This window comes from Triturus cristatus, chromosome 5_2 (genome assembly GCF_964204655.1).
Source record: "Triturus cristatus chromosome 5_2, aTriCri1.1, whole genome shotgun sequence".
NCBI classification, from domain to species: Eukaryota; Metazoa; Chordata; class Amphibia; order Caudata; family Salamandridae; genus Triturus; species Triturus cristatus.
Genome location: NC_140588.1, coordinates 338,534,590 through 338,561,940, shown reverse-complemented (window position 1 = coordinate 338,561,940; position 27,351 = coordinate 338,534,590). Strand labels below are relative to the sequence as shown.

The 27,351-nt window shown below is 44.7% G+C and overlaps 1 protein-coding gene across 3 annotated transcripts in view; it reads right to left on the bottom strand.

The window, feature by feature from the left end:
* The window catches only part of LOC146822957 (serpin B10-like), a 273,400-nt gene that overhangs the window by 175,580 nt on the left and 70,469 nt on the right, over positions 1 to 27,351 (bottom strand). For all 3 annotated transcript variants that reach the window (XM_085607115.1, XM_085607114.1, XM_085607112.1), the window contains exon 3: positions 20,648 to 20,767. In XM_085607115.1, the coding sequence (XP_085463241.1) occupies positions 20,648 to 20,767 (120 nt within the window). The remainder of the gene's footprint in view (positions 1 to 20,647; positions 20,768 to 27,351) is intronic.

The window sequence follows — 27,351 nt, the reverse complement described above, 5'->3', positions numbered from 1 at the left end:
ATGTCCTGGCAGTAAAAAAAAAACCTAAATTCGTTTTTACTATTCCAAGGTCTACCTCTCCTATAGAATAACATTGGTTTAACTTATTACATTCAATAAGTGATAACTTTTAATTGGGAGCAGGTAGCAATATCGGGTTTGGTGTCTGAAGAATTGTAATTTAAAACCTCATTAATGGTAAGGTCAGATTTTAAGTCATAATCCTGAAAATTTCACTTTTAGAAAGTTGTCATTTTCTGGTACCAACCATTTGGTGCCTGCAGCCTGTAACTGGCAGTTGATGTCAGATTCTCTTTGGAGTGACCCAGCCTTCGCAGGAGCAGAATTGTGCCTATTCTCAATGCCTTCTACAGACCCCTCCTAGTCTGCTAAACTGAATCCGGAGTCTTAAGAGTGTTCTGAGGGGGGTGGGGATGGGGAGAAATAAGAAGAGACTGCTTGTCTTATTTTCCTGGGTTCTCCTCTTCTACTCGTCTTTGTTCTCTCTTATTATTAAACGGAGAGTATGCAGTCCTGAAGAGTAACTGTAAATAAAACATCAACATTTGCCACACTTCCATAATTCTCCACTGACTATACTTAGAGTTCTAAATATATATATATATATATATATATATATATATATATGTCTTACACAAATGCTGAGGCACAACCAAAACGTAGTCCAACTCTGTGTATCAGGCTTTCGCCACCGTAGTGGAAGCAAAGAAGTCCATAAATCGACTCCAATTTCCTTCTGTATATCCTTTTATTTTGTATCAACAAATCCAATATAGGCGAAACCAGCAGCTGACATGTGTTTCGTCCGAAAGGACTTTCTCAAGGCTAACAAACAATAGAAGTGCATGTAAATATTCCAAATGATTTCTGCAATAAAACAATCACATACGAGTATGTTGAAATGACTTCCTTTGGTTGGGCAGCGAGTTGAAATTCCACTGAATAGTTAGTATTTCCTTTTCTAGTTTAAGCGTTCTTTTTTCCTGCTTAACTGACTGTCTTCTGTGAAGCTTTCTCTTTGAAATCAGTTTAGAGATTGTAGACTATGACTAGCGCTTGTACGAGAAGAGTGGGAACTGTTCAATTACTCATAAAGAGCCAAAGGGAGGTTTAGAAAAGAACTCCTTTCCAACGAGCTGACACGTCACTAAATCGAGATGCTAATCCTCTACTCGCAGACACTACGTGGCAAAAATAGTCACTAACTAACTAACACTAAAGTAAATGCGCACGCATGAATCACAAGACGCTCCCCGACGAAGGTTTCAGGTGCAGTGCGATGCCTCAGAGCACAGCGCGCACTTTAGAAACTGTTTCTAACTAGATGTTGCAAGAGTTCCAAATTGATAACAACTAGTGCAGGGACCTCAGTACCCGGCGGCGGCCATATTAGGATTCCTCTTGTGCTGCAACAAATTCCAGTCAAGTGATATGTAATGCTTGGCAGACGAATTCCAATTCTTCAAATTTTTCAAACATGGGATGATTTACATTGGTTTATCCAGAACTTATGACTTTGCTCCAGTCCAGCACGATAATATACCCACTGTTGATCCTTCGTGCTTCCAAGCACTGTTTTCAATTAAATCTTTAACACTGTATATCTCCGGTCCTGCTGATTGGATTTTTGTTGTTTTGGGCTCAAATAATTTACTAAACTTTAATCTATTTTTCTAACTTGGTGCGGAACTTTTTTGTGTTGTGTTTTGACTTTATTACTCTTTGAAGTGCTGCATTACTTCACACATTGCCTCTAAGTTATTCCTGATTGTTTTTGTGCCAAGCTACTAAAGGGTTAAGCCCAGGTTTTATTTGTGGTTTGCCTGTGTTTCACCATGACAGAGATTGTGTTGCTGCTTGAGTATTGTTTTACCCTACCCAACCAGTAACCCAATTTCCAACAATCTGCAAACAATGAATGAGTGTTTATCGCACCAGTCATTATCACATTGAGTGTGAGCAGGTATGCCAGACAGTGAGGTTGCGATCCCCAAATTGAGATTGTGAATGGTTGTGTTACCTACTGTTGTACACACTAATTGTGTGTGAGTGTGCACAGTGACTGTTGTTGTGTTTAGGCTATGATGACTAAGGATTGCTCCTCTTTACTTTGCTAGTCTGAATTTCACATGTTTTCCTTATGATGCACTTATACAATCAACAGCCTTTCGCCAATATATTTGAAAAATCCAGAGTGCACTATCTTCGGGAAGTAGCAGTTAGTTTTACAGATTGGGGCAGTCAGACACGTCCAGTCCGTGTTTTTGTGCTTCCTGCCAGCCAGCCAGCTTCTGGTAGCAGAGTGCAGCGTGAGAGGTGGAAGCCGCATCTATCCTGCCCCATTGCCGCCTGTCAATACTGTCCCGAAGAGCCCCCGCGACGCTGAACTGCCTAATGGCAATAGTAATATAGAAGCATATTTTTATCAAACAATTAAAAAAGGTAAATCAAGCAATCCTGGCAAAATAGCTGATATACCGTGCATTGCAACTATTGCTAGTACATCGGCCAATATACATGAGGTTCTAAGTCAAAGATCCCCAGTTGCCGTCTCACTCTCCCCGGAAATTATTAGAGTCACGGGCAAAAGAGCACAAGCAGAAGAAACTACAACTACAACTGATCAAGGTTTGTTTCGCCCTAACATCTTAGTAAATTGTACTCTAGTGTCTGCAAACTCAGACGGAGGGGCTAAGGAAGCCAACCTTTCTAACACAACTGCATTTTTATTAGCCAGCACCCAACAGCAGCATCCAAGTTTGGCACTTTTGACCGGACAAGGGTGCTTGTTAATGAAGTGCCACCCAACTGCCTGGCCAACCGAGGAATTAATTACTTCATCTCTAAACAACGCTCTACAGCCAGGCCCAAAATGCACATTAACATGCCTCAACACTAATGAAAAGGCTGAAAAAGGAACAAGAGTTGAACTAATGACAGTCCCAATGGTCGCAGACTCAACTGGCTCTGAGTCACCAATACATAACATAAACTATCAGTCAATCCTGGGATCGCCGCTCGTGTCAGCAACAGACAGTCCTGGTCTCCAACCATCCTATACTGATGACAATCACATAGGGAATAGTGGGGAACAGCTGACCCAGCTCAACTTATCCACCGAAATCACTATCTCAGAGACAAGTGGGGACTTTCCTTCCTCACCAAGATACAGCACTGGAAAATCCTTCACCCCCCTGAAGCCTCAGTTGGACCCTCTTGTTTTCTCCTTTGTGCCTGTTGAGCCCATAAGTCAGAGCTCTCCATCTAAATGGTGCCCTAATTCATCAAACCCAAGCCTCTTCTCATGTGCAAACGAGCTGCGGGTCTCTGGCTCCCTAAGAATTGGAACGGAAGCCGGTTTGTTGCCTCAAAAAATCAAGAATCACCTTGCACTGATTAATGATGTACTGATTTCAATGGCAAACGCGGCCATAATGCATGCAGATAAGCTGGACCCCCAATAAACATCGAACGCTGTGGATGTAGCCCAATATTGCAGAACCTGGGAAAGCTTCCAGAGATAATGAGCACCTCAGTCACAGACCTTAAGAGCGAGGTCAATAGTGAGACGAAAAACACATACCGCCCTCCCCAATTAAACCCAATACCGACCTCATGCATGAAGGCCTTATAAACAAATGAGAAAAAAAAATTGTATGAGTCATCGGGGCCCATGGGAGTCCAAATAAATAGAATAAGGGAAGATGACTTGCAGACCAAAGGACCAAAGGACAACCCGATCAGACCGGAAAATATGCAGGAAACCTCCAGGCATGACAGTAACAGCGTTAAAAGTTCACCTAGCGACACTTTGGACTCCAAGTTTAATTTGCAGTTTGAAATACAATACTGCTCTAATTCTGACAAATGCTCCGTAATGTCAAACAACTTAAAACCCCCAATCCTAGAATGTCAACACCTATCCAGAAAAAATAAGAAAAAATTTAAAAAGCTAAACAAAACAAAAAAAGGTAAAAGCCATCACAAAGGATCCATCATGCATTGGCTTGTTTCGGAAAACAAGGAAAACAAAGACCAAGCGGTGGCCTACTGCTCCCCACCGCTTTTTGCCTGCTTCATCGATTATACAGCAGCTTTCGATGGGGTAGATCGTACCATCTTATAGCAGAAATTGGCAAGTTGGAACATTAGCCCGTCTTTGCTACAAGCCATCAGATCTCTGTACTCTCGAACCTGCGTGAGAGTTAAACTCTCCAGTGAGTCCGCCATAGAAAAAATCGCTACGGACCGGGGGTTAAAGCAGGGTTGCGTCCTTGCCCCAATGCTCTTCAACTTCAACACGGTGGACATGGGCAGCGCTCTGCATGGAGCCACTTTAGCGACCCCCAGGAACGGGCACACAAAGATCCAGCTGATGCAATATGCTGACGACCTGGTTCTTTTAGATCACACTAAAATCGGCATCCAAAAAGTGCTGACAGCCCTTTCAGAGTACAGCGCCAAAATCAAGCTGATCTCTAACCCAACCAAGTCCAAGTTAGTGATCTTTGGCCACCATCCGGAAAAAAAAAGTGGCAAAGTGGAGGTTGGGTCCGTTAACTTTGAACTGTGTACAATCTTACAATTATCTTGGGGCCTAGATCTGTGAAATGGGTCGCTCAAGACAGTCCAACAACAATGGCTATTCAAAGAGTCTCTCAATTACGCGCAATAGGTGTTTCCAGGTAAAGTTGCACAGGACTTAGAAAAAATACATTGTACAGCTTACAAAAAGTTATTTCGTCAACCAGCCTGCACCAGGACTACCTTAATGTGCCTGGAATTCAATCTTAACCGACAAACATTAGAAGATCTGGCAGCTTTAGCGAAATACTTTTATCTAACAATGGCGGCACCAGAGAACTCGATGAAGGCTGTTATAAACTACATCTTCCGACAACCTGGCAATCCCTGGTCTACCGGTCTCGCCTCTGCCAAAGAACTCCTGCAATTAGCCACAGAGAACTGGGACTCCAGTATAATTAAGTATACTACCATCAAAACAATAATAAAAAAGCAAGTAAGATCACACTCTCGCATGTTGGACATTGAAGCCCTGGCAGCCAGAGGCTTCCACGAGACCCAAAGCTCCCCCCACACACTATTCAAACAACATCTTACGCAGCTCGTGGGGAGACTAGACCTACATAGGATTCTTGTAGTCAGACTACATCCTCTCCCCTTCAAAGAACTGTATCCAACAATGAAAACAAGGCCGGTCATCACGGAGTGTTGTCTCTGCAATTACAAACAAGAGTCTCTGGCTCATACTCTACTTTGCTCCCCTGCTTTGCGGCTAGCTTGCCAAATTCATCTTAAGCCCATTCTCCTCCAACTGGGCACGCGCACATCAAACGAGGCAGTCCAACAGCTTTATACACTGGACACTGTGAAGTATATGGCCAATTTTGCCAAATTTATCTACTACACCCACACAGCATTGATGGAAAAGTCCCTAAAGGCCGACTGTGGCAAGCACCCGGGCGGTTTTTAGCGCTTGGGGGAGCCTACTCAGTCTGGCCACCACCGAAGGACTGATTAGTCGTGCTTAAAAGACTGTTATTATTCTCATTGTTTTAACTAAAGATAGCAAAGGAGGTTTTACGTACATGCTATTTATTTTTATTTTTAAAAATTGCTAAATGCCTTCTTTCTCTCCATTTTTATATACATATGCTGTTTTTGTAATAGTTTTTATTAACCGCACAAATAAATAATTAATTAATTCATTCACTATCTAGACTCCATTTTTCTAAAATTTTCTTTTGGTGAGACCTTTGTTTCTCAGAACTTAAAAGATAGGATCGACTTTCTCGCTACATTAGCTCAGTGCAATGTGGGGGTGATGTAAATATGTTTACCAGGTCTGCTTTTCATACTCAGACATTCACTGAAGCCAAACAGCAAAACATTATACAAACCTGCAGACTTCAGTTACTTGAATTGTTTCATGCATATTTGTAAACTAGCAAGAACAAAATGTATTTTGATTGGTCTAATCAAAATTTATGTAGTGAATAATTATAAACTAGAAACATTCTTCCCTCTTCCTCCCTCTGTTTAGATCTCACTATTGACAGTCCTATCTGTCCGAGGGACATCATGTTGCCAATACCTTAAAAAAATGCATGTAAGAAGAAATAGAGAAAGAGAGTGGGGGGACTTTGGATCAGCCCACGTCAGACATTGAATTTCATGTTTTGTTTCATTGTTGTCATTGCTTGGATAGGCTGTTGGTCAAAGACATGATATTCTGAGAGTGGTTACATTGTGGCACTTGTGTTCCCATTTGTGATGGAGCTCAAATAGTCCTTTGTTAGTCTGTAGAATTTAGAATCAGTGTGTGTTTTTTATGCATTTACTTTACTGACATGATGATATGGTTATTGCTTGCTCATGTGTTTTTTAATTAGAAAGCACATCCTATTTATCTTTAGGGCAGGTTATCACTATTAACCTTGCAAGTTCATTAGTTTTACTTCACTGTAATGCTAAAAATATTACAAGATGAAATTAGCTCTAGTTATTTATCTGTTTAATCCTCAGTACTTTCAAGACAATCTAAGCTAATAAACTCTTCTACTTAAATGTAATGCACCTTCTTACTATCGATGGGAGTTTCTGTTAAAGAAAAAAACAATAGGTGTCTCTGTAGAACACACGTTCCGTCCAAGGAATTTCTAGGCACTACCGACAGATGGTGAACAAAAGATGTTTATTGTTACCTAACTCAGTGGTACTCCTTTTATTGATGTTGAAATTATATAAGATTGTGAGGACTGCCACAATTTAAGTCTATGACTATGGGGGCAAACACAGATCCCGCAGTGGATGCATTAATCCATTGAGCCACGAGACACAACTTACCCAGCTTGCTCCACTTATACTTTTGCAGTGAGATACATTACAAAGCTATAGACACGTATTTAATACTAAATTACAAAGTAGAGGAGCACTGTATTTTAATCTAATGGTTCCGTACAACACTTATACCTCATATCCCTCAAAACACACTGAGAAAGAATCAATGTTTCAATGTGACCATCTAATTAATACTGAACACTTCTCAAATTATAAAGACATAGCCATATGTTTTGTATGTTGTGTATGTATTTTCTTTTTTATTTCATTTTGCCTCTTTCTTCCTATAACACATATTGGAAACTACAGCCAACGCATTTCATCCCAAACTCTGGGGACTTCTACAGGGCTGTTAGAAAGCTCACAGGACAATACTTTAGTGATAAAACAGTGATAGTGAGCTTATTTGCCAATAGTTACTATATGCAAATTAATTAATCTCTTAGGAACTATGTCTGAAACATAAGCAACTAGGTATCACTAAGTGCCAAACCCTTATTTTGTAATTTAGATGCCACTTATACTAATTATGGACTTGTGGAATAACAACTTCTTTTCAATTAAATTGATCACCGTGTACCTGTAATTTGGTGAGTTTATTTCTTTACACACCAAGAGGGATATTTGAGTGGGGTGCATTCATGGGTGTAGGGATATATTTTATCTAGTTGAATTTTTCGCTTACTGAACACTTCTTGTTTTTTTTCTATAAAATGTGATTTTTACTAATAAGGGGCATTGAATAATACGATCACAAAGAATTATGTGTAATAAGTATTATACTTCGAAAAATATGTATGTTTTAACATACGTATTACGAATATGATGTATGGTGAACATGAAAATAGGTTGAGGGACATCAAGGATACAATACCTCACTATAGAGTTTAAGAAATTGCCTTAACATTGTATGAAATAAACATGAAGAAGAAGCTATGGAATTATTGTTTGTATAAGAAATGTGTTTTTAATCTCACAACTGTCTAAGCGTTATACTTATGCACTTATTATCTGTAGATGTTTTAAGTCCATTTACCTGAGAGATTAATTAATTTGTATATAGTAACTATTGGTAAATAAGCTCACTATCACTATCTTATCACTAAAGTCTTGTCCTGTGTGCTTTTTAACAGCCCTGAAGAAGTCCTCAGAGTTTGGGATTTAACGAGTTGGCTGTAGTTTCCAATGTGTGTTATGTGAGGAAAGATGCAAAATTAGATAAACAATATGATACGGACACAACATACAAAACTTACATCAGTTTCTTTATAATTTGAGAAGTGTTCGGTATCCATTAGATTTTCATATGGAATCATTTATTCTGTCTCAGTGTGTTTTGAGGGATATGAGATATAAGTGTTCTACGAAACCATTAGCTTAAAAAATGGTGCTTCTCTACTTTGTAGTTTTGAATTTTGCTTGTCTGGGTGTTTTTTACAGTTGACCTGGAGAGTGAGCACGTTTCTATTTTTAAGGAACAACAGTGTGCATCAATACATACCACAACCGTTTTTTTCTATTGATCCATATGTATTTAATACTACATCGAAACATTGGTAAGGTAAAAACACAAAAAACACACAAGGAGTGCAAAGGAGCAGGTTCCTAATTGATTTCAGACTACCACAACAGTAGAAGACACTGATAACAAATAACAGTAACATTAAATTTGTCTGTTGCTTTTTATAAGCAGTTGTAAAATGACTCTGAATCTGATCTATTCTCTGAATTACTTATATATCATTCAGTAATCCCCTTGTACCTGGCCACTCTGTGGCACCTTATTGGTGTTTCGGCTTGCATGAAGATTTGGAGATTTCTATTTGTTTTCCCTTATTTAAAAACATCACACATCATGTTTAGTGGGACAATATTAAAGATCATTGGGCTATTCATTGATATCTTTCTCAGATTCCAGTTTTCTTGTCAAGAACAGGTCTTCTGAAACCTTCTAATGGACTCCTTCTTGTGTTTAGGAAGGGTCTCAAATATGCGCCTCTGAATCCTTAATGGAGACTGAAGTAAGAAAATGGTGACAAACTGAAGAAAATTTCAGTTCTTAAAGGAAAAAAGATGACAGCAAAAACTCCAAAGAATTCAGGCTGATCGGTGGCGTGGCCGAGCCGAGCTGCAAGATGGCCGCCGTGTAACGGGGCTCTGCCGGCCGAACAATCAATCCGTTAGCTCTGCCTGACTTTCCGTGCAGGGAAGCTACGGCGGGAGGTGCCCTGACGCCGAGGATCCCGGCGGTGCTTCTGCGACAGAAATCGGCTGCGGAAATCCGGGGCTACGAGCCCTCGTGACTCCGGCTGCTGGGGCGTGCTGCGCTGGGCGGCGCCGTCTGCTGCGCGAGGCCCTGGTCGGAGGCCGCTGCCCGTTTGGCGAGTTGGGACCGGCAGGGACGCCTGCGGAGTGCTGGATACCCGACGACTGCAACCATAGATGTAGCTGCGGGCCCCTGCTGGACTGAGTGCAGCCTTCGCGGCGGCTCCGGGGCACACAGTGTGCTGGCCTTACGATCTGGCTGCCTGGGCCTTGCCGACGGAGACGCGGCCTGGCGCTGCTGGCGGAGCCGGGGATCCTGCTGACCTAGGGCGACGGGAGGAGGCCACCGCTGAGCCTGATCCATACCTGCGATGTGGCGGCCCCAGCAGGCTGGCCTATGCTGATCCGTTCCCAGGCATTTGACTGACATGAGGCACTGCGAGTTGGTGGCAGGTGGAGCGTGGAGCGAGAACGGCTGGGTGCCCATCCAGATGGCTACCTGACCGCGGTGAGTCCCCGATTGATGAATAGCTGCTGCTGACCCGCCGCCTGGGCGAGACGAAAGCTGGCTGGGCCTAGCCTGCCTGGAGAGGTTCCTGGGGACACGTGTTGGCCGCTGGGCGAAGAGGCTGCAGGGCCCTTGTGGTCTAGTGCTGGCTGGGGCCCGGGGCCTACGGAGGGCCGGCTACCCCCTTTTCCTTGGTGCCGGGGTGTGTAGGGCCCGGAGGGCGACATGGGGAAATCCGACGCCAAGCAGCGGAAGCTCTACTTTGAGAAACAGGCTTCCCGCGGCGCTGTGGCGGCTCCGCCATCGCCAACGGTGGTCCCTGAAACGCAGCTAGACCCACCACCGGAGGACGATGTCAGAAGTATGTTTCGCGACCTTAAAGGGTGCCTCAAGGAAATCGATGGCAAGCTCGACTCCATGGCCCAGCGGCTTGATGGCATATCTCATAAAGTCGACCAGCACGAGGAGAAGATCGCGGCGGCGGAGGCGCGGATTGCCGACTGCGAGGAAAGCATTGGAGACACCCAGGAGAGGCTACTTCGCATGGACAAAGTCCTGGAGGTGATTAGAGGGCGCAATGAGGATTTGGAGGCCCGCTCCCGAAGGAACAATGTTCGTATTATTGGCATTGCAGAATCCACGAATATTGGCAACATGGAACAATTTATTGAAGGAATGTTCCGCGAACTGTTTGGGGCGGACCTGTCGGCCATGTTCCTGATCGAGCGGGCACACCGCACACTGGGGCCGTGGCCCGTGCCTGGGGCACCGCCGCAGCCGATCCTGGCACGTGTTCTGAACTACCGGGACAGGGACACTATCCTGCGGTTGGCGCGTGAAAAAGGTGAGCTCCGATTCCAAAACATGGCCATCTCCTTATTTCCGGATTTTACACAGGCGGTACAGGCCGCAAGGCGAGAATTTATACCGGCTAAAAAAATATTCCAAAAGGTGGGGACTAAATATGCCATGTTATACCCGGCCAAGCTGCGGATACACCACAAAGGGAAGCCAATGTTCTTTACGGCCGCAGCGGATGCCCTCAAATTTGCCAGGCAGGCGGAGCGCTCGCAACGTGGGCGAGAGGATGAGCGCGGCGCTTCTCCGCTGGGCCAGTTGAGCGACACAGAGTGACACAGCGCGCTATCCCTCTGAGATGTGAAGTGATGCTGGACATCGTAACTGTAAGGTTCATGACCTGTAGCCGCGGATGGGAGTCCAGGGGGCCCTTGAGGGCCGTGGGATTTATCTCGAACCTGTGCGAACTGGCTCGACTTGTCGCGGCCCGCGCCGCTCAGACCTTATGGAGCATTGCTGGGGGAGGACTGTCGGGCCGCCTTACGCTGTGGCTAATTGTACTGTATTTACCTAAGGCAGCACTGTTCGGCCACCCTGTCGCTTTTTGGACAGGGGTGTGAGCCGGTGACCCCACGCCCTGTGGGATGATTCCCGAGACATTGTTATATGGCAGTTCTTGTTGGGTGGGGAGGTGGGGGGGGGACTATTTCTCAACCTGTTTGGGGGGTTGGAGTGGGTGGGGAAGGGTTTTGGTTGTTGTTGGTTGTTGCTCTCTCACTGCGATTTCTTAGTGCACCACGAAATGGCGTCGCACCCTTGCAGCAGGCTGACTGTATAATATTGCTTTTCCCAGGGACTGGGTGGCGGGGGGATCCCCGATGGCCCCTGGTCTGTGGGACGTTGATATCCTTGCCACTGTATGGGACACACACATATAAACCTCCCTGACCGAGTTACGGTGCCTTACATGGAATATCCGCGGTCTCAACGACCACCGCAAGATACGCCTGACGCAGGCTTATCTGTCACGCCACCACATTGACATATGTTTCCTGCAGGAAACTCATTTGCCTCGAAGCGCCGGAGACAAGCTGCGAGGCGCTAGATGGGGCGAGATACACACTTCAGGCTGCTCCAGCTATTCCCGGGGAGTGGCCATTCTTATCCGTAAAGGCCTTCCCTGGCAAACGTTTAAGGTACATGCCGACACAGATGGGCGCTACATCATACTGAGCGGGAAACTATTTCACATGCCGCTGACGTTAGTTAACACATATGGGCCCAACTCGGATGACCCTGGGTTTTTCCGCCACATCTGGCACTTGACGCAATCACTGGGTGGAGGGGATTGCGTGTGGGGCGGGGATTTCAATGCCGTGCTGTCGCTAGACTTGGATAGGGAAGGGGCAGCCCGCACTCATCACCCACAAGCTGCTGGCCTTATACGCGGCCTAATGGCTGATTATAACCTACTGGATTCGTGGAGGATATTGCATCCCGCGGTTAGGGAAGGCACATGCTTCACCCCGCACAAAGGAGCCTGGTCCCGCCTGGACTTCTGGCTCTTGACCCCGCAGGCCCATGCATGGGTGTCTTCAGTTGCTCATAAGGCGCGCACCCTCTCAGACCACTCCCCTGTCGAGCTGACTTTGAGAGTCCCCAAGCCATACATCACGCCCTTCACGTGGCGCCTGCCGCCACAGGCCCTGTCGGACCCGGTGTTTCGAGAGGATATTCACCAACACATACTTGACTATTTTGAGCACAATGAGGGCTCCGTGACGTCGTTAGGCACCCTGTGGGACGCATTTAAGGTGGTGATAAGGGGCCACTGCATCGCGGGACAGGCCAAAGTCCTAAAGACCATAAGGGCTGCGCTCGGTAAATTAGAAGACCGTCTGCACTCATTGGAGATGCAGTACTGCTCGGACCCCTCGGCTGCCACGTTGGCGGCCACTCGCACCACGCTCACTGAATATCAAGCGGAGGCTGACAGAGAGCTCAAATTCCTGACTAAATATGCGACGGCCCGCCGATATGGGGAGGGGGACCGCCCTGGCAGGACGCTTGCCCTCCTGCTGCGCTCACAGCGGCCCTCGACATTTGTCTCCGCAGTGATGACTAGGGGAGGTGATACCGTATATACCCCCCCGGAAATACTAGATACCTTCCGGACTTTTTACAAGGGTCTATACAGGTCTCGGGCGGCCCACACTCAGGCGGAGCTGTCTGAATATTTTGATACCATACAGCTTATATGGTTTAATGCACACCAGAAAGGTTATTTCGATCGACCATTTGAGGCAGAAGATGTGCGTGAGGCCATAGGGTCATTGGCTGCTGGTAAGGCGCCGGGGCCGGACGGCCTCCCGGCGCAGTTCTACAAGGAATATATGGATCTCCTGGCCCCCCGCCTGCTGGCGGTATATGCGGAGGCGGTTGAGACGGGTGTGCTCCCGGACTCCATGAGGGAGGCTGTCATTATCACCCTCCTGAAACCAGATAAAGATGCCCAGCAGTGCGACTCTTATAGGCCACTATCATTAATAAACACTGATGCCAAGATCTTTGCGAAAATGCTTGCAACTCGCCTGCAGCCGGTGTTACCCCTGATGATCCGCCCGGATCAGTCGGGCTTTATACCGGGCCGCTCAACGTCCCATAACCTCCGCACCCTCTTCGGAGTACTGCACTATTTGGCCCCGCATGTTAAGGCTGCGGCTGTGCTACTGGACGCCACCAAAGCGTTTGACTCCCTGGAATGGGGATTCCTGTTCCCTCTGCTGCAGCGCATGGGGGTAAGCGAGGCCTTTATCGGTTACATACGACTACTTTATAAAGACATTACCGCCAGGGTAAGGGTCAATGGGTTGATCGCTGAGCTTTTTGCCATTCGGAGAGGCACAAGACAGGGCTGCCCCCTGTCACCTCTGCTTTTTGCCATCGCCACGGAACCTCTTGCTGCCCGTATTAGACAACATCATGCGGCCAGGGGTATTGGCTTCTCATCAAGGGCGCTGACCATATCGCTATATGCTGATGATGTTACACTGTATGTTTCTGATCCTCAGGTCAACCTCTCCCCTTTGACACAAGAACTACTGGACTATGGACGGTTGTCAGGTGTCAATATCAATTGGGAGAAATCAGTCATTCTACCCTTGACCACCGGGACTCCCCGCTTTACCCCGGACTGCCCGCTGAAATGGGCGACTGGGCCGGTGCGATACCTGGGGATCTGGGTGAGCACAGATATGCAGCAGATCTGGACAGAAAACTATGGGCGGGTGACCGGCTGGGTGGAGGAGAGAGTTGGTCGCTGGAAGCATCTGCCCCTTTCGCTGGCTGGCAGGATTGCTGTGGCTAAAATGGTGATCCTGCCTAAACTCCTCTACTTATTTGTGAATATCCCGCTGCCCCTGACCGCACACTTTCTGCGACGACTGCGATCATTGATGGTGGAGCTGGCCTGGGGGGGTAAGCAGCCGAGGGTGTCCTGGGAGACCCTCACTCTCCCACAGAGACAGGGTGGTCTGGCAGCGCCGGACTTCTCCCTGTATGCATACTGTGCACAGGCACAGTTCTTACACTACTGGGCACACCCCACACCGTTTCAACCGCACGTGGCGATCGAGACCGACAGGGCGGCACCGCTGCCGCTGACTGTTGCCCTATATGCGCCGCACGTCCGAAGGTGCACAGAGATCGACCCGGTGCACGCGCTCAGGTGGGCCTGGAATGGTTTGCGAAGCAGGGCCGGATTAGATATGCTTTATACCCGCTCGGTGCCCCTGCGCGGGAACCCGATGTGGCCGTCGCTGCGGGCTATGCGAACCGGGGGGCGGGCCGCGGAGCTGGGCCTCCACACTGGAGGCGATCTATTTCCGGGTGACACCTTCCTAACGCTGGAGCAGATGTGTGGATCGGAGGCACCTACGCTGCTAGACACGCTTCTGTATTATCAGCTCCGCCACTCAAGCCGAAGGCTATTCCCCACTTTCCCGGCGCCACCGCCGGATCTGCTTGCTTTGGAGAATGTGTTGTCTGTGGATTCTGGCCGCAAGCTGGTCTCCAGATTGTATGTGCGAATGCAGGCTAACCACCCCGTGATGCTTCCGGCGGCGCGGGGCATGTGGGCGGCGGAATTGGGAGCGGAAATTTCTGATAAACACTGGGATCTGTGCTGTAGGCAGCTTGAGCTTCTATCCCCCAACTACAGGCTGCGCCTGATCCACTTCAAGTACATACACATGCTTTACCGTACACCAAGACGGTTGCACCGCATGGGACTAAGGGATACCGATGAATGCTGGCGCTGTCATGCACTGGGGGCCACCTTTATACATATGGCGTGGGGCTGTACTGCAATAGCGTTGTTCTGGACAGGGGTGCTGGAGATAATATGCACTATCACGGGCCTACTGATCCCCTGCACACCCCAGGTTGCATTGCTGGGGATTTTACACATGATTGAGCCTAAACACCGTAAACTGCCAGCAATGCTATTACTCTTGGCTAAGAGACAGGTTGCTATGCACTGGGGGGCGGGCACGTCACCTAACATTAAGGTATGGGTTCAAAGCGTTGTTTACTGCCAAACCCAGTTAGCCCTGTACTGGGAGCTTATGCCGACGCGGTCCAGACCAAGAGACATATGGGAGCCCTTCATACACTGGCTGGAGCAAAACCCGCTACAAATGCTGTAACACGTTGCTCTCTCCTCGGATGGGAGGGGAACGTTAATATTTGCTGCTGCTCGTGGGGCGGGTTGGTGGATGTCGAGGTGGGATACCCGGATGGACAGATGTGGCAGATTGCCGGTTGGTTGAAGCGTAGATTGCCATGTAATACTGACTTGATGTCCTTTACATTCCGTACCCAGTGCCTTGCTGGGGGGGGGGCTTGTCGTCATTGTCTGCGATGCGTACATAGCAGTGTGAAGCAATGTTTTAAGTTTGTTATTGAAAATGTCAATAAAAAGAATTAAAAAAAAAAAAAAAAAAAAGAATTCAGGCTGATCAAGAGCAGCAGCTCGGGTTCTTTAGCTGGATGCCTTCTGGGGTGATCAAAGAGTGAAGTTGCGAAACACCAAACTGGCTAACCAGTCTCATTATAACTGCTCATGGAGAGATGACCTGGGACAGGGAAAGGAAACAGGAAGTCATTTTCCTATATGATAAATGGGGAGTTGCTTTGCATAAATATATTACAAAAAGTAGGTTTTCCGCAAGTTAATATCTTGTATGGATAATGGCTAAACTAAAAGGAGAGTATCAGGATTTGCTATTGCAAGCTGGGATATATTTAAACTGAGGCAACTTGGTTGTTTTCAATTCAGGCACAGAGGAAAAGGCTACTCAATTGTAGTCAAGCATTTGATGCAGGAATCCCCAACAAGTAGAAGGGGGCAAAGCGAGGAATGCCTGTGATGAAACATCCCAGCCATCCTTCAGCAACCTGCAGAGGAGTAGTATTGTGTTGCACCAATACTGACGAACAAAGAGGTCCACCCAGTCACAAACTGAGGTACAGAGCAGATCATGTTCCTAGGTGATAAGAGATCACGTTGAAGAACGGGACCCTTGGAAAAAAGACTACATTGACTACATTCTCCAGTCTCTTTTGTGGCCTAATCTAATATTCAAGGCCATTCATTCTTTGTTGTGGTCTGAATCTACGCTTCTTGTGAGAAAATTCCTTTCTGTGTGACCCCTCCCATGTTTTATGGACTGATGCTGCTGGGTTTTTTTTGTAAACAATTTTATTAGGGAAAGAAAATTAAGGTACAAGGCAATGATGAGGCAATAATCGGATTTGCAATAATACGTCACATGTTGCAATTTATAAATCAGTCTATAGGCATCATACACATCCCAAAGATAAGCCAGAATGACCTCTTCTCTTCTGAGCAGTGAACATCCGACATGGAGGGACAGGGGAGAATATCCAACATACATATCATGTGGGAACACACTGCCAGAGAGGCAATTATATGGCTGAGGGCTATATCGCCTCGTCATTGATGCTGCTGGTTTTTTAACAGGTGGAGTTGTATTACTTGTTTAGATATTTTGGAAAAGCAACTTTTAGAAAGCTATGGTTTGTCTACCTGAAACTCCTGCAGGCTAACTAGCATCAACGTGTGAGGAGTTGGGTCCTGTCAGTTTCTTCCCCTTATAGAGGTTTAAAACCGCTCTCATAGTAGAAACAATGGCTTAGGCCTTTTGGCAGGAAGTCCTGCATGTGAGGTATGTGACTCCTCTCAGTGAGGGCAGCTGGAGAGGTTTCAGGAACATCATTAACCTGAAAGGGTCAAGCCGAGGCCTGCCCATTCATAGTTATGTGTAAATGGTGACCTGCGGAAAAAGCCTTTGTTCTCTGAGCCATCTGTTGCCAGCTTGGCATCAGTGTAGTGAAAGGGGAATGTGGTCCCAGAACCAGTTTGGTGTAGCTTTTTTCCTGAAGTGTGCAGCGGACCAGTAGCAACAGAATCCCTAAGTGCTGTCAATGAGGTCGTGGGAGCCTTAAAAGATACCAAGAGGAACTGCTGCAAAAAGACTGAAAGGTAGGAATTTTTTGGGACTTTCAAGACCTCTGGAGAGTCAGTGGTACCTTACAGCTAAGGTGTCCGACAAGAACACTTAAGCAGGCATGAAATTTGAATTTTCCCACTTAAAGCTTTTACCGCCACATCAACGGCTTCAGTAAGACCTTGCTCAACAGCTATCCAATTTTGGAGGACTTTGCCAGATACAGCCTGTGATTTTAACATCCATTTCAGAGACTAAGTCAGTAGGTAAAATCCTTGACCATGATGACCAGCTTGGTGTCTGCTTCATCACATTCAGCCTGAAATCATGCTTAGGTCCCCGTGAACCACAAACACTTCTTATTGGTGCTTTACTTTCTCTTGACACTTTTTCCCCTTTGTAATTTGAGTGTAATTTTGCTTATTAAAATGTTCTTTATTGTTACTATTGTTAGAAATTGATTGTGAAAGTTTTATTGTGTTGTGTTTTGGCTTTTTAATTGTTTTGGTACTGCTAAATACTTTACATACTTTTCCTCAAGTTAGCCTTATTTGTTGTGTGCTGTAGCCACAAGGTGTTGAGACCCAGATGTATGTGACGAACTTGTGTGTTTTGATCTGCCAGGACTTTGTAACCTATTACTTTGGAAGGACTCATATCTCCCAAATAATAACCTATTTTCTTACAATTCTTTTCTTTTAATCCACAGAAACCTAGGTGTTGAGTTTACATGGGTGCTTAATGTGTCATTGTACATATGAAGTTCAGAGTTTTGCTGTGCGGAATTTGGTCTGCTGATGAACTGCTGTGGAAGTTTGGTCTGAAATATGAAAACCTTAGATACCAGTTAATAGTTCCTGGGGAGGGGGGCATGAATTTGGTAAAAAGGCTCTAGGTTACAGAATATTTTTGCTGTAAGCCCATTGCTGTTTTTTATGACTGTTGTACTTTCAGATCCGTTAAGTTTACAAACTCATTATCTTTGTGGCTCTGCAGCACAGCAGGGGAAGAAAATGAAGTAGCATTGATGCTGGACAACATACAAGGCTATTTATGGTGTTCGCTCAGGAAGCAACACTGCTGTTGTTATGGTGGGTTTATATTGTCTAGTTTCAAAGGGGCGCAGCTCATTATGATCTATTGCACCACACTAGTAGCCGAATGAAGTCCAACCATCACTGACTATGGTGTCTCCTTCTATTAACCCCTGCAATCCCAACAAAAGGTTTATGGGGTACTTTAGCCTCTTCAGTGCCCATGACGAGCTGGACTCGTCATGGGCCGCGGTAGCGCTGTGCCCATGACGAGTCCAGCTCGTCATAGACCCCGCCCGCTAATGCAACGGCCGGCACAGGGCGGGGAAAGGGGCGGGCACTGAAGGGGTTAAAAAGTAGAAAAATGGCAAACTCCTATAGGCCCTAATGACATACTGACCGACACCATGCTCCCTCTGACCTAAAATATCTATACTCACTCTTATCAACAGCTAAGCACTCTTAGCTCATAACACGCCCACATGGGTGATATGAACATCGCAATCCACAACCCTACTCCAAAAGATTCAATTCAGAAGGATGGACTTTGAGATGAATCAGTTGGAGGAATACAGTTTCACACCATGTGAAAAGACAATCATTCAGGAACATAAGGAAGGGCTTGGGATATGAATGTGCAAAACAACCTTCTACTAGCATTATTGTAATGGTCTCACAGATGTCAGTTTTGGTGTAAAGTTTTCATGATCAGATCCCACCCACTGTCCCATCCTGCTAGGGAAAGCCATTATATCTCAAACTAGGCCAGGAGCAGTCTAAAGAGCATACACTGTGCTATACAAAAGATTGTAAGGTAGCATAAGAAACATCTGTTTAGGATTCAAGTATCCTAAAAACTTCAGCTTCTGCATTTCACATGCTGGATTTTTATGCCAATATGTATATTGATAAAAGCAAAACTACAAGTCACAGAAAGCAAAGTTTGTTGAATGGAAAGTACTACTTGATTGTGTCACACATGACGTGTCACGTGGCTGCTATGTAATATATTTGGTGGGGTCGGAGGCGCACACCTCTATTACCCTATTGAACTGCTTTTAATTTGATTTATGGACCTAAACTAATGGTGCTACAGTGCTACACTTGCTCCCATAAAAAGCGTCTAGTCAAACAGGTATAAATACAAGCCAAAGGACTTGCTTGCACCGTGCACTTTTCACTGGGTCACAAAAGTACCCTATAACTTTTTCAATGTTGTAAGTAAGCCAAATAATCCTCAATAATAGTCATTAATTCATTTCATGTAGACTTATATTTTCCATTTATATTGCGACAAAAATAAATGAAACCATAAACATTTCATAATCATGACAATTCATATTGTCTGCTATGTTAACAAAGATTAGAATGTATTCATCATAAACATAATGTTTCACTATACATAATCATTTTATGCCATATACAACTTTAGAGTGCCCGATGCATTTCGGGAACTTATCGTCCCTTCATCAGGGGCAACCTTGTGAGGAGATGTAACGTGACAGAATATTGTCACTAAGATAACCCTCTACAGCCTCGTAGGAAATCGCAACGTTCCCAAATGCAATGCCACTGCTCATGATCAGATACCCCGGAGTTAAAAACAAAGTCAAGCAGTTAATAGGGGAAATACAAGTGGCTTACAATGTTGATTTTCTGTATAGTTGGGGGTATTTTATGCTTCAAACGATAGAGCTGCACACACCCTCACTATTTCATGGCTGCCAAGTGGCCAGTACAAATGTCACACTTTTGGCTAGTCCTGGCTTGTAGGCTAGACCACTTTGCATCTCGCAATATTATTATTTCAAACGAAAAAAAACGAAAGAACCAAAACTAAAAGTCCCATAATACATCAACCTGCAGGTAAAAGAAACTGGAATTGCAGAAAGTCATACATAGGATATGGAACTTTTAGACAACTATAGAAAGGTAGTTTCAAACCAAAAGGATATGCATTGGGCAGAGCATAAGGTGGTTCATGCTTGAAAAGGTGAATACAAAATGTTACAATACGGAATGTGTTAGATAGTTTCCTATAAAACCTCCTCCCTAACAAAATGTAAAGCACTTACCGAAGATGTGTCCTCACCACTTCCAAATGTAGCTAAGCTGATTACTTATTTATTTTTACTTGCGCTTCATAAACACCAAATTGTAGGCTGGTTTCCAATTTAATATTTTCTTACTGCTTTTAGCTGCAGCTTAACTCTTTATGCTTCTGTGGCAATCTGTTTGCTTCCATTGGCCGTGCTGTTAGGGAGTACTCCATTCAAAGCTAGTTAAAATAATGTTTCACTCAGTTTTTGAGGGAGATGGTTGCAGGCACACAAAGATAGTCACTATGCAAGGGAAGTGGTAGTTTTTTGGTTTTTTTTGCTTTGAAGACACAGAGAATATGTGCCAGTGGCTTCTCACCTGAGGACAACAACAATGTAACATGACTACTCACTTGTAATAAGTTATTACAAGCGAGTAGCAAACTCAAGTCCAGCAGTTTATATGTATATCATATACTCCCATATATTATAGGAGAAATTACATGTTAGACTGAAGGACTGGGAATATATACACACCACCTACCAAAAAAAAAATGTCTCACATGTGAAACATGAGTTTCTAAAACTGCATAATCAAAAGGCCTGTCATACCTTTGGAATGGGGACCTGATGTTGAGATTTGAGCGCGTGCTGCTCCATTCCAGAACATGCAGTGTCATGAGTACTTTCATGATGAATTTCTGATTTCCCGACTTTGTTAAAGAGAAACACCTGTGAACAATTAACAAAGAAAGACATGAAAAAAGGGTACATTATTCTCCATGATTTACATTAAAAGTAAAGGTGTGATTTTAAAAAGCGTAAGAGCTTGTATTTGCATTATCCCAATACTGTTCCACAAATCATTTGACACAATATGAGGCACATTTTTCAAGACTATGCACCGGTGCAAACTCATGCAAATTTATGCAAATCGGCGTAAAGTCTTCAAAAAGTGTTTATCGTTGTTTTGCATTCTTTTACATCAAGAAGGCTTCCCATGGATGGTAAGTGGGGTTTCCCATGCTACACTCCCTGATTTTGATGCAAAGCCTTACCTACCAGAATTGGAAAACAGGGCAGTGTGCCATAAAATGCCTCCTTGAGGCAAGCATTATCAGGGGGAAGTGTTTTTCATTTCTCCTAATGTTTCACACATTGCATGGTGCTGCACTGTACCGCACACTTCCAATATCTCAAAAGTATTACAGATAGTGTATGTATAGTATTTTGTACTGAAAGGATATCATTCCAGTACATAATCCGATGTTAGATATCACACACACACCTTAGAACTATGGCGTAAAGTTTTGTGTGGCGCTAGGCAACCTGTTTGAGCGCCAGAACTGGAAAAAGAGTGCAGCAGCACCACATTTTATTAGATTGGGCTGTGTGAGGCATTCTCCTACTAGCACAACATAGTGTGGATGCTTTGCTTGCTGCTCTGCGTTGCACAGTTTTTTTTTGTAAAAGTGGATGTCACCTGTTAGTTCAAGTGCCATTTGGTGATGTACTTTTCTGAGCCATGATAATGCACCTGTATCATGCAACATTGTCCCAAAGGGCAATAATAGGTGAAAAACAATTTGCTCACTCTTATAGTATTACAAGACATGTATTGCATACAAACCTTAATTACAAAAAAAGTATATGGCCAAACACACTCCAACTTTTTAGTTTTTCTAATCAATTACTTTTTATATTCAATTGATAGCAGCATCAAATATGAATTGACAGGAAAGTGCTCAGTGTGCAGAGTGTACACAGTGCTCGAGAAAATCATGTGGGCGGGCGCAAAGAGATACACATAAAAACAAGGTAACAGTGAATAGAAATGATAATCAAATATTGTGCATGAATATAAATACAGTCCACAATTTCAATAATGTGTCATTGCACCATAAGTATCCTTTTTCTGCTGGATGAATTGTCAAGAGTGTTTCGACCTTCTGCAATTCATCAGGTCATCATCAGGACAAAAGGAGCACAAAAGTGTTTGATTTCTGACTGTATGCATTCCAGGAGTAAGATAGCCACACGGATGTACGTACAATTAATGGTGATGGAAAGGGCATCTGCAAATTGTTCACACTGGAAAACTTTGTTATGGGTAAAGCTGTAAGGAATTCAATTCCTTTTTCAGGATAAACAGCGCAATCAAACTCTTTGTGCTCAGACTTTAAAAATAGTTATCTCTGAATTGTGTCCATTGTTTGACAGACATCCAATGAGATCAGACAATTACTTTGCTTAGTTCCACAAATAGCACCTGCTCTGCCTTTTGGAGACTGGTGTCGAAAAGACATTGTAATGACAAATACTGAGGTGAAAGATGACCGAAGTCTACAAGAGCTCCCTGCTCACCAGATAGTCTCCAGTAATTACCCTTGTGAAAGTAGTGAGTGGTGGAAGCAGAAAGGCAGAGCCCATTGCAAAGAGAAAGCAGCCCTGAACCATCAGTAAACAGGGCTCACCATGAATTGTCCATCAGGGGCCTATAGGAGCTTGATATTGTGACTCTGAGATGTACAGGATTACTTCTCTGATCACCTCCAGGCAATTTATCAGTATGAGAGGGCCAAAACTGTAAATCATCTGTGTATAATAACTGTGGTGTACAGTACTGCCTTTCAAGTGCATTCTTGTCTACCTATGCTACCCCCACAGGCTGATGCAATGTACATAGGTGAAGTGGACAGGTGGGGGAGTCTGACTAAACTCTTCTGAGATATGTTTACTATCATCTGAGAGAAAGAAAGAACTCAGTGGCAGACTTAGAATTTTACATCATTAGTATTGGCCGAGGATCCTGAAAATAACAAACTTAATTGATACATATGCTTGGCCAAGGATCCTGAAAATAACAAACTTAGTTGATACATATGTTTTTCTGAGAAGGCCACAAGAGAGTGATGGTGATCCTGCCTTGGAAGGAGGCCTAGACGTACTAACATTTGACGCAGCACAGTTTTTCACCTACCCGGTGCTGGCACAGTTTTGGCTGCCTTATTGCCAGCCCACACACCCTTGCCATAGTGCAAAGGAGTATGTGTGTTCTTAAAGCATATGTTTTGTACTAGAAGGAAACCTGTCCAATATAAAAACTAAGCTTTGAGGCGTATCCCTCTGGTTATGTGTGCTGTACAATGCAGGACTCATGTAAAGTTGGAAAATATAGAGACTATTTCTCCTCATTCAGCCTTCCTTGAGAAGGAGTAAGGCTTTGGTGAAAATCCTTTTCTACGAATATTAGTAGATAGGAATTTGGGTAAAAAATTATTGAAGGCAACACCCAGGTACCACCCATGGAACATAACCTTGACACAAAGCATTGCATAGCGCCACTCTGAGTTACTTTGGGAGTCATTCCAGCACAAATTTGGGTTTGCGTTGGCTAGTAAAGTCCTCATCAAGACTGTGCGCCTGATTTGCATCACTTTTGTGAAGCAATCACGGGGCAAAGTGTTAGTAAATCTATGATGTAAATCCAGGACTGTCTGCAATAACGCCTCCTTTAGGGAAGCACTACAGCAAATAGAAACTGTAGAAAAGCTTTGCAACAGAAACTGACCCTGTAACTGTTGTCGTAATTCTACTGGAAGCAAGCACAATGGAATGAGGACTTAGAGCAGTCTCAAATGACGTGAAACAACTAAAGGCCTGGGTCAAAATGCTCGCAGAAGAGTCACAATTCCTGTTCCTGTGGAGGGATGGTGTGTAAGGGTGCCCAGGATATAACAACATTCACTTTATAAGTGTTGCAAAGAAGGCTAAGAACCCAAGGGGCTTATTTATGGGCCCTTGCGTCACTTTTGCGCCGCCCGTGCGTCACCTTTTAAGACGCACCAACTGCATAAGAAATGCTTCATGTTGCGCCATATTTACAAAGTGAAGCATCTAGGTAGATGGGTCACTTTGTAAACCCCTGAGTCACATTATACCTGTGCCAGGTATAATGTATACGGGGGGTGTTCCAATGCAAGAAAGAGTTGAAGAAGTGATGCAGTGAAATCTATAAGATTTCCCTGTGCCACTTCTAGGACGCAAATGCGTCAATATCTTAAGACTAACGCAGGAACATTTAACATGGTTCTTGCCCTTGTGTAATGGCCCATTGCAAGAGTTGCTTCACTCTTGTGACACACTCCAGCGATGCGTCATTTTTGCACCTGCAGATACGTCATAAATACTGACGTATCTGTAATTCCTTGCGACATGATGTGTCATACTGTAATTATGATGCATCATTGGTATTGCAAGGAGGGTGCAACGAAAAGTGACGCATCGCTGTTTTCTTGCACAGATGCGTCAATTTTCATAAATGAGGCCCCAAGTGTGAAGCTGTTCACAGAAAACTGTGTAAAAGCTGTCCTGAGGCTGAAGGTACAGTCTGCCATCATTTTTTTGTGGGAGTCCCCACAGGGCATAGGTCATGCCCCATCCACCAGGGCTCCTCTTTGGATCATATTGGTGCAGTTCCACAACACCAAGACCATGACACTATTTTGCAGGCAGCAAGGAAGGGAACCAGACAGCTTTTGAAAATGCTAAACTGGTGTTGTTCCCTTATTTCATGTCTGGTGGTTGGAGGCAAAGAAGAGTTTTCATGGCGTGAAAAAGAGATTCATGGATATGGGCATTAAATACTAGAGGCAGATTTACAAGCCCCTTGCGTCACTTTTGCTCCACTGATGTGTCACTTTTTGTGAGGCAGCAGCGGCGTAAACAATGCACCACGTTGCAGCCCATTTACAACGTGACGCATCGAGGGAGATGCGTCATGTTGTAAAGCCTTGCGCCACATTATACCTGTGTCAGGTATAATGTATGCAGGGTCAGGATTCCCACGCAGGAAGGCCTCGAAGAAGTGAATCTTGTAGATTTCACTGCGTCACTTCTAGGACGCCACTGCGTCAAAACCTTACGCTTGCTTGAAGCAGGCGTAAGGAGTGACGCAGCACAATAAGTATAGGCCTCCGCATGCATTGCTGAAGTTGCGTCGTGCTTGCGACACAACTCCAGCAATGCGTGACTTTTGCGTCAACTGATGCATCTGAATTTCTGATGCATCTGTCAATCCTTGCACCATGGTGCGCCGTATTGTAAATACTGCTCTAAGGCAGAGATGTGTCAGTTTCTTGTAAATCTGCCCCAAAATGCTCTGCGCTGCAAGATTTAGGATTGAGGACAAAGAGCTACCATTTGTACGGATCAAAAGAATATGACTGGCTGTGAGTTTGTAAAATACAGGGTTGAAGTAAGAGAACCTGTGGGTAAGTCCCTATGAGGGGAGCGAGTGCAGGGAGAACAACTGCCAGAAGTATACGTGAACAACCATGGAACCGGTGGCAATACTATCCCTAGATAACTAAAAGGCATTTGACGCTGTTCAGAGTGCTTTCATCTTCATGTTTTTGGAAAGATGGGATTCAGTTCACACCTTCTTTTTTAGATTAAACTGCTTTATTGCCCACTTCACAACTATAGAAACATGATATGCAAATAAGCTTTGACCGTCCTCCAACAGAAGAGTCCAGTTAATGTTGATTGGCTAATTAATTAGTGTAATTTCTGAGTCAGGTGAGACGTGTAATTCAACAAAGAGCTCTGAATGAGAATTCCACCAGGAGTCACTCATTGGGGGGAGGCTTGGGGTCAACAGGGCTTGTCATCATCCAAACTCAGGGGCATATTTACAAGCTCCTTTCGCCACCGGAGCATCACTTTTTCTGACGCTCTGGTGACGTAGGGCCATTTCACATATTTACACGGTGGCGCTAAGCCACTTAACATGGATTAATGTCACCTTGTAAATATGCCCCTTACCTCACCAGTCCTCATCAAACAGAGGACCAGATTCAAGGGCCTTTGTATTGCCCACAAGGCCCTGCATGGACTGGCCCCAAGATATATCAAAGATTGCCTCGGAAAATACATCCCCAGCCGCACCCTAAGATCTTCCACGGGAAACCAACTAATTTGCCCATGTTTTAATTACACGACTAAAGGAGGGCGAGCTTTCTCTGATCTCATCCCCCGAATATGGAATAGGCTGCCAGGTCATCTTCGCGCCAAAAAAGCCCTCCTGTCTTTTAGGAAGAAACTGAAGACTCTCCTCTTCATCGAGGCTTGGGCATAATTCAGTCAGGGGCTATCTGCAACCCAGGGATCGAAGCTACTCTTCTGGCAGCACTTAGAGACCTGCCGGTACTAAGCGCTCTACAAGTCACAATTAACATAACATAACAAGTGCTGCTTTTGATCCGGTGTGCTATTGTAACCAAAAGTGTTTGAAGTGTTTTAAGGAAAAATGTGGTTCTTTGTTTTTCTCATCTAACTGCATAGGAGAGGGGAAATGTTTTGATAATTTTAGCTTACATCACAATATCCGTCAGAATGGACAGCATTTTTAATCACAAAATAACCAGAGAAAATAAACATTAATTAACATCGTATGGGGATTATTGGGAATTAGTGACTGCAAACTGAGCTGTAATAGGATTACTGCTGTGCAGAGGAACTAAGGGGCTTACTTATGAACCCTTTGCGCTGCTGTTGCGTCACTTTTTGTGACACTGCGGCGGCGTAAAAAATACGCCACGTTGCGCCATATTTACAAAGTGACGGATCTAAGCAGATGTGTCACTTTGTAAAGCACTGCACTACATTATACCAGCATCAGGTATATTGTATGCAAGGTGGGCGTTCCTCCGCAAAAAAGGGTTATAGAAGTGGCGCAGAGAAATCTATGACATTTCCCTACACCACTTCTAGTACACCACTGCGTCAAAATCGTATGTTCGCTTTATAGCAGGCGTAAGACTAATGCAGACTCCTTTAACATGAGACTTGTCCACTGCTGGAGTTGTGTCACTTCTGCTGAAGGAGAGGTGGGAGGAGGTGCAATATTGAGGCGAAATATTTTGATGCAGTTTATCTCAATGTCCAGTAAGGTTTGAGGTTGTGCTTCTCCGGCATGCTTATTCTGAGTTAAAAGTGTTATCTTCAATGCGTGTTTTAAGTTATTTGATTGCAGCTTATTTTGACTTCACTGTGATTTCAGTTGTACTAATCTGATTGGTGATTTTCATGAGTAGCGTTTTAGTGCATGCGCAACCTGTTTACATACTATTGTGATAGTGTCCCTTTGCATATGTCACAATGCATTTTACAGGTGTGAGGTAACTTTGCTTTCCGTGTCCTTTTCTCATGACAGCGGTTTCATTGTACATTTGTGGAGAGGTACAGTGGTTGCATAGGTACAGGATGTTTTCTTTTTCTGAATGTCTTTATCATTGTTGCCGTTAGTTTGTGTC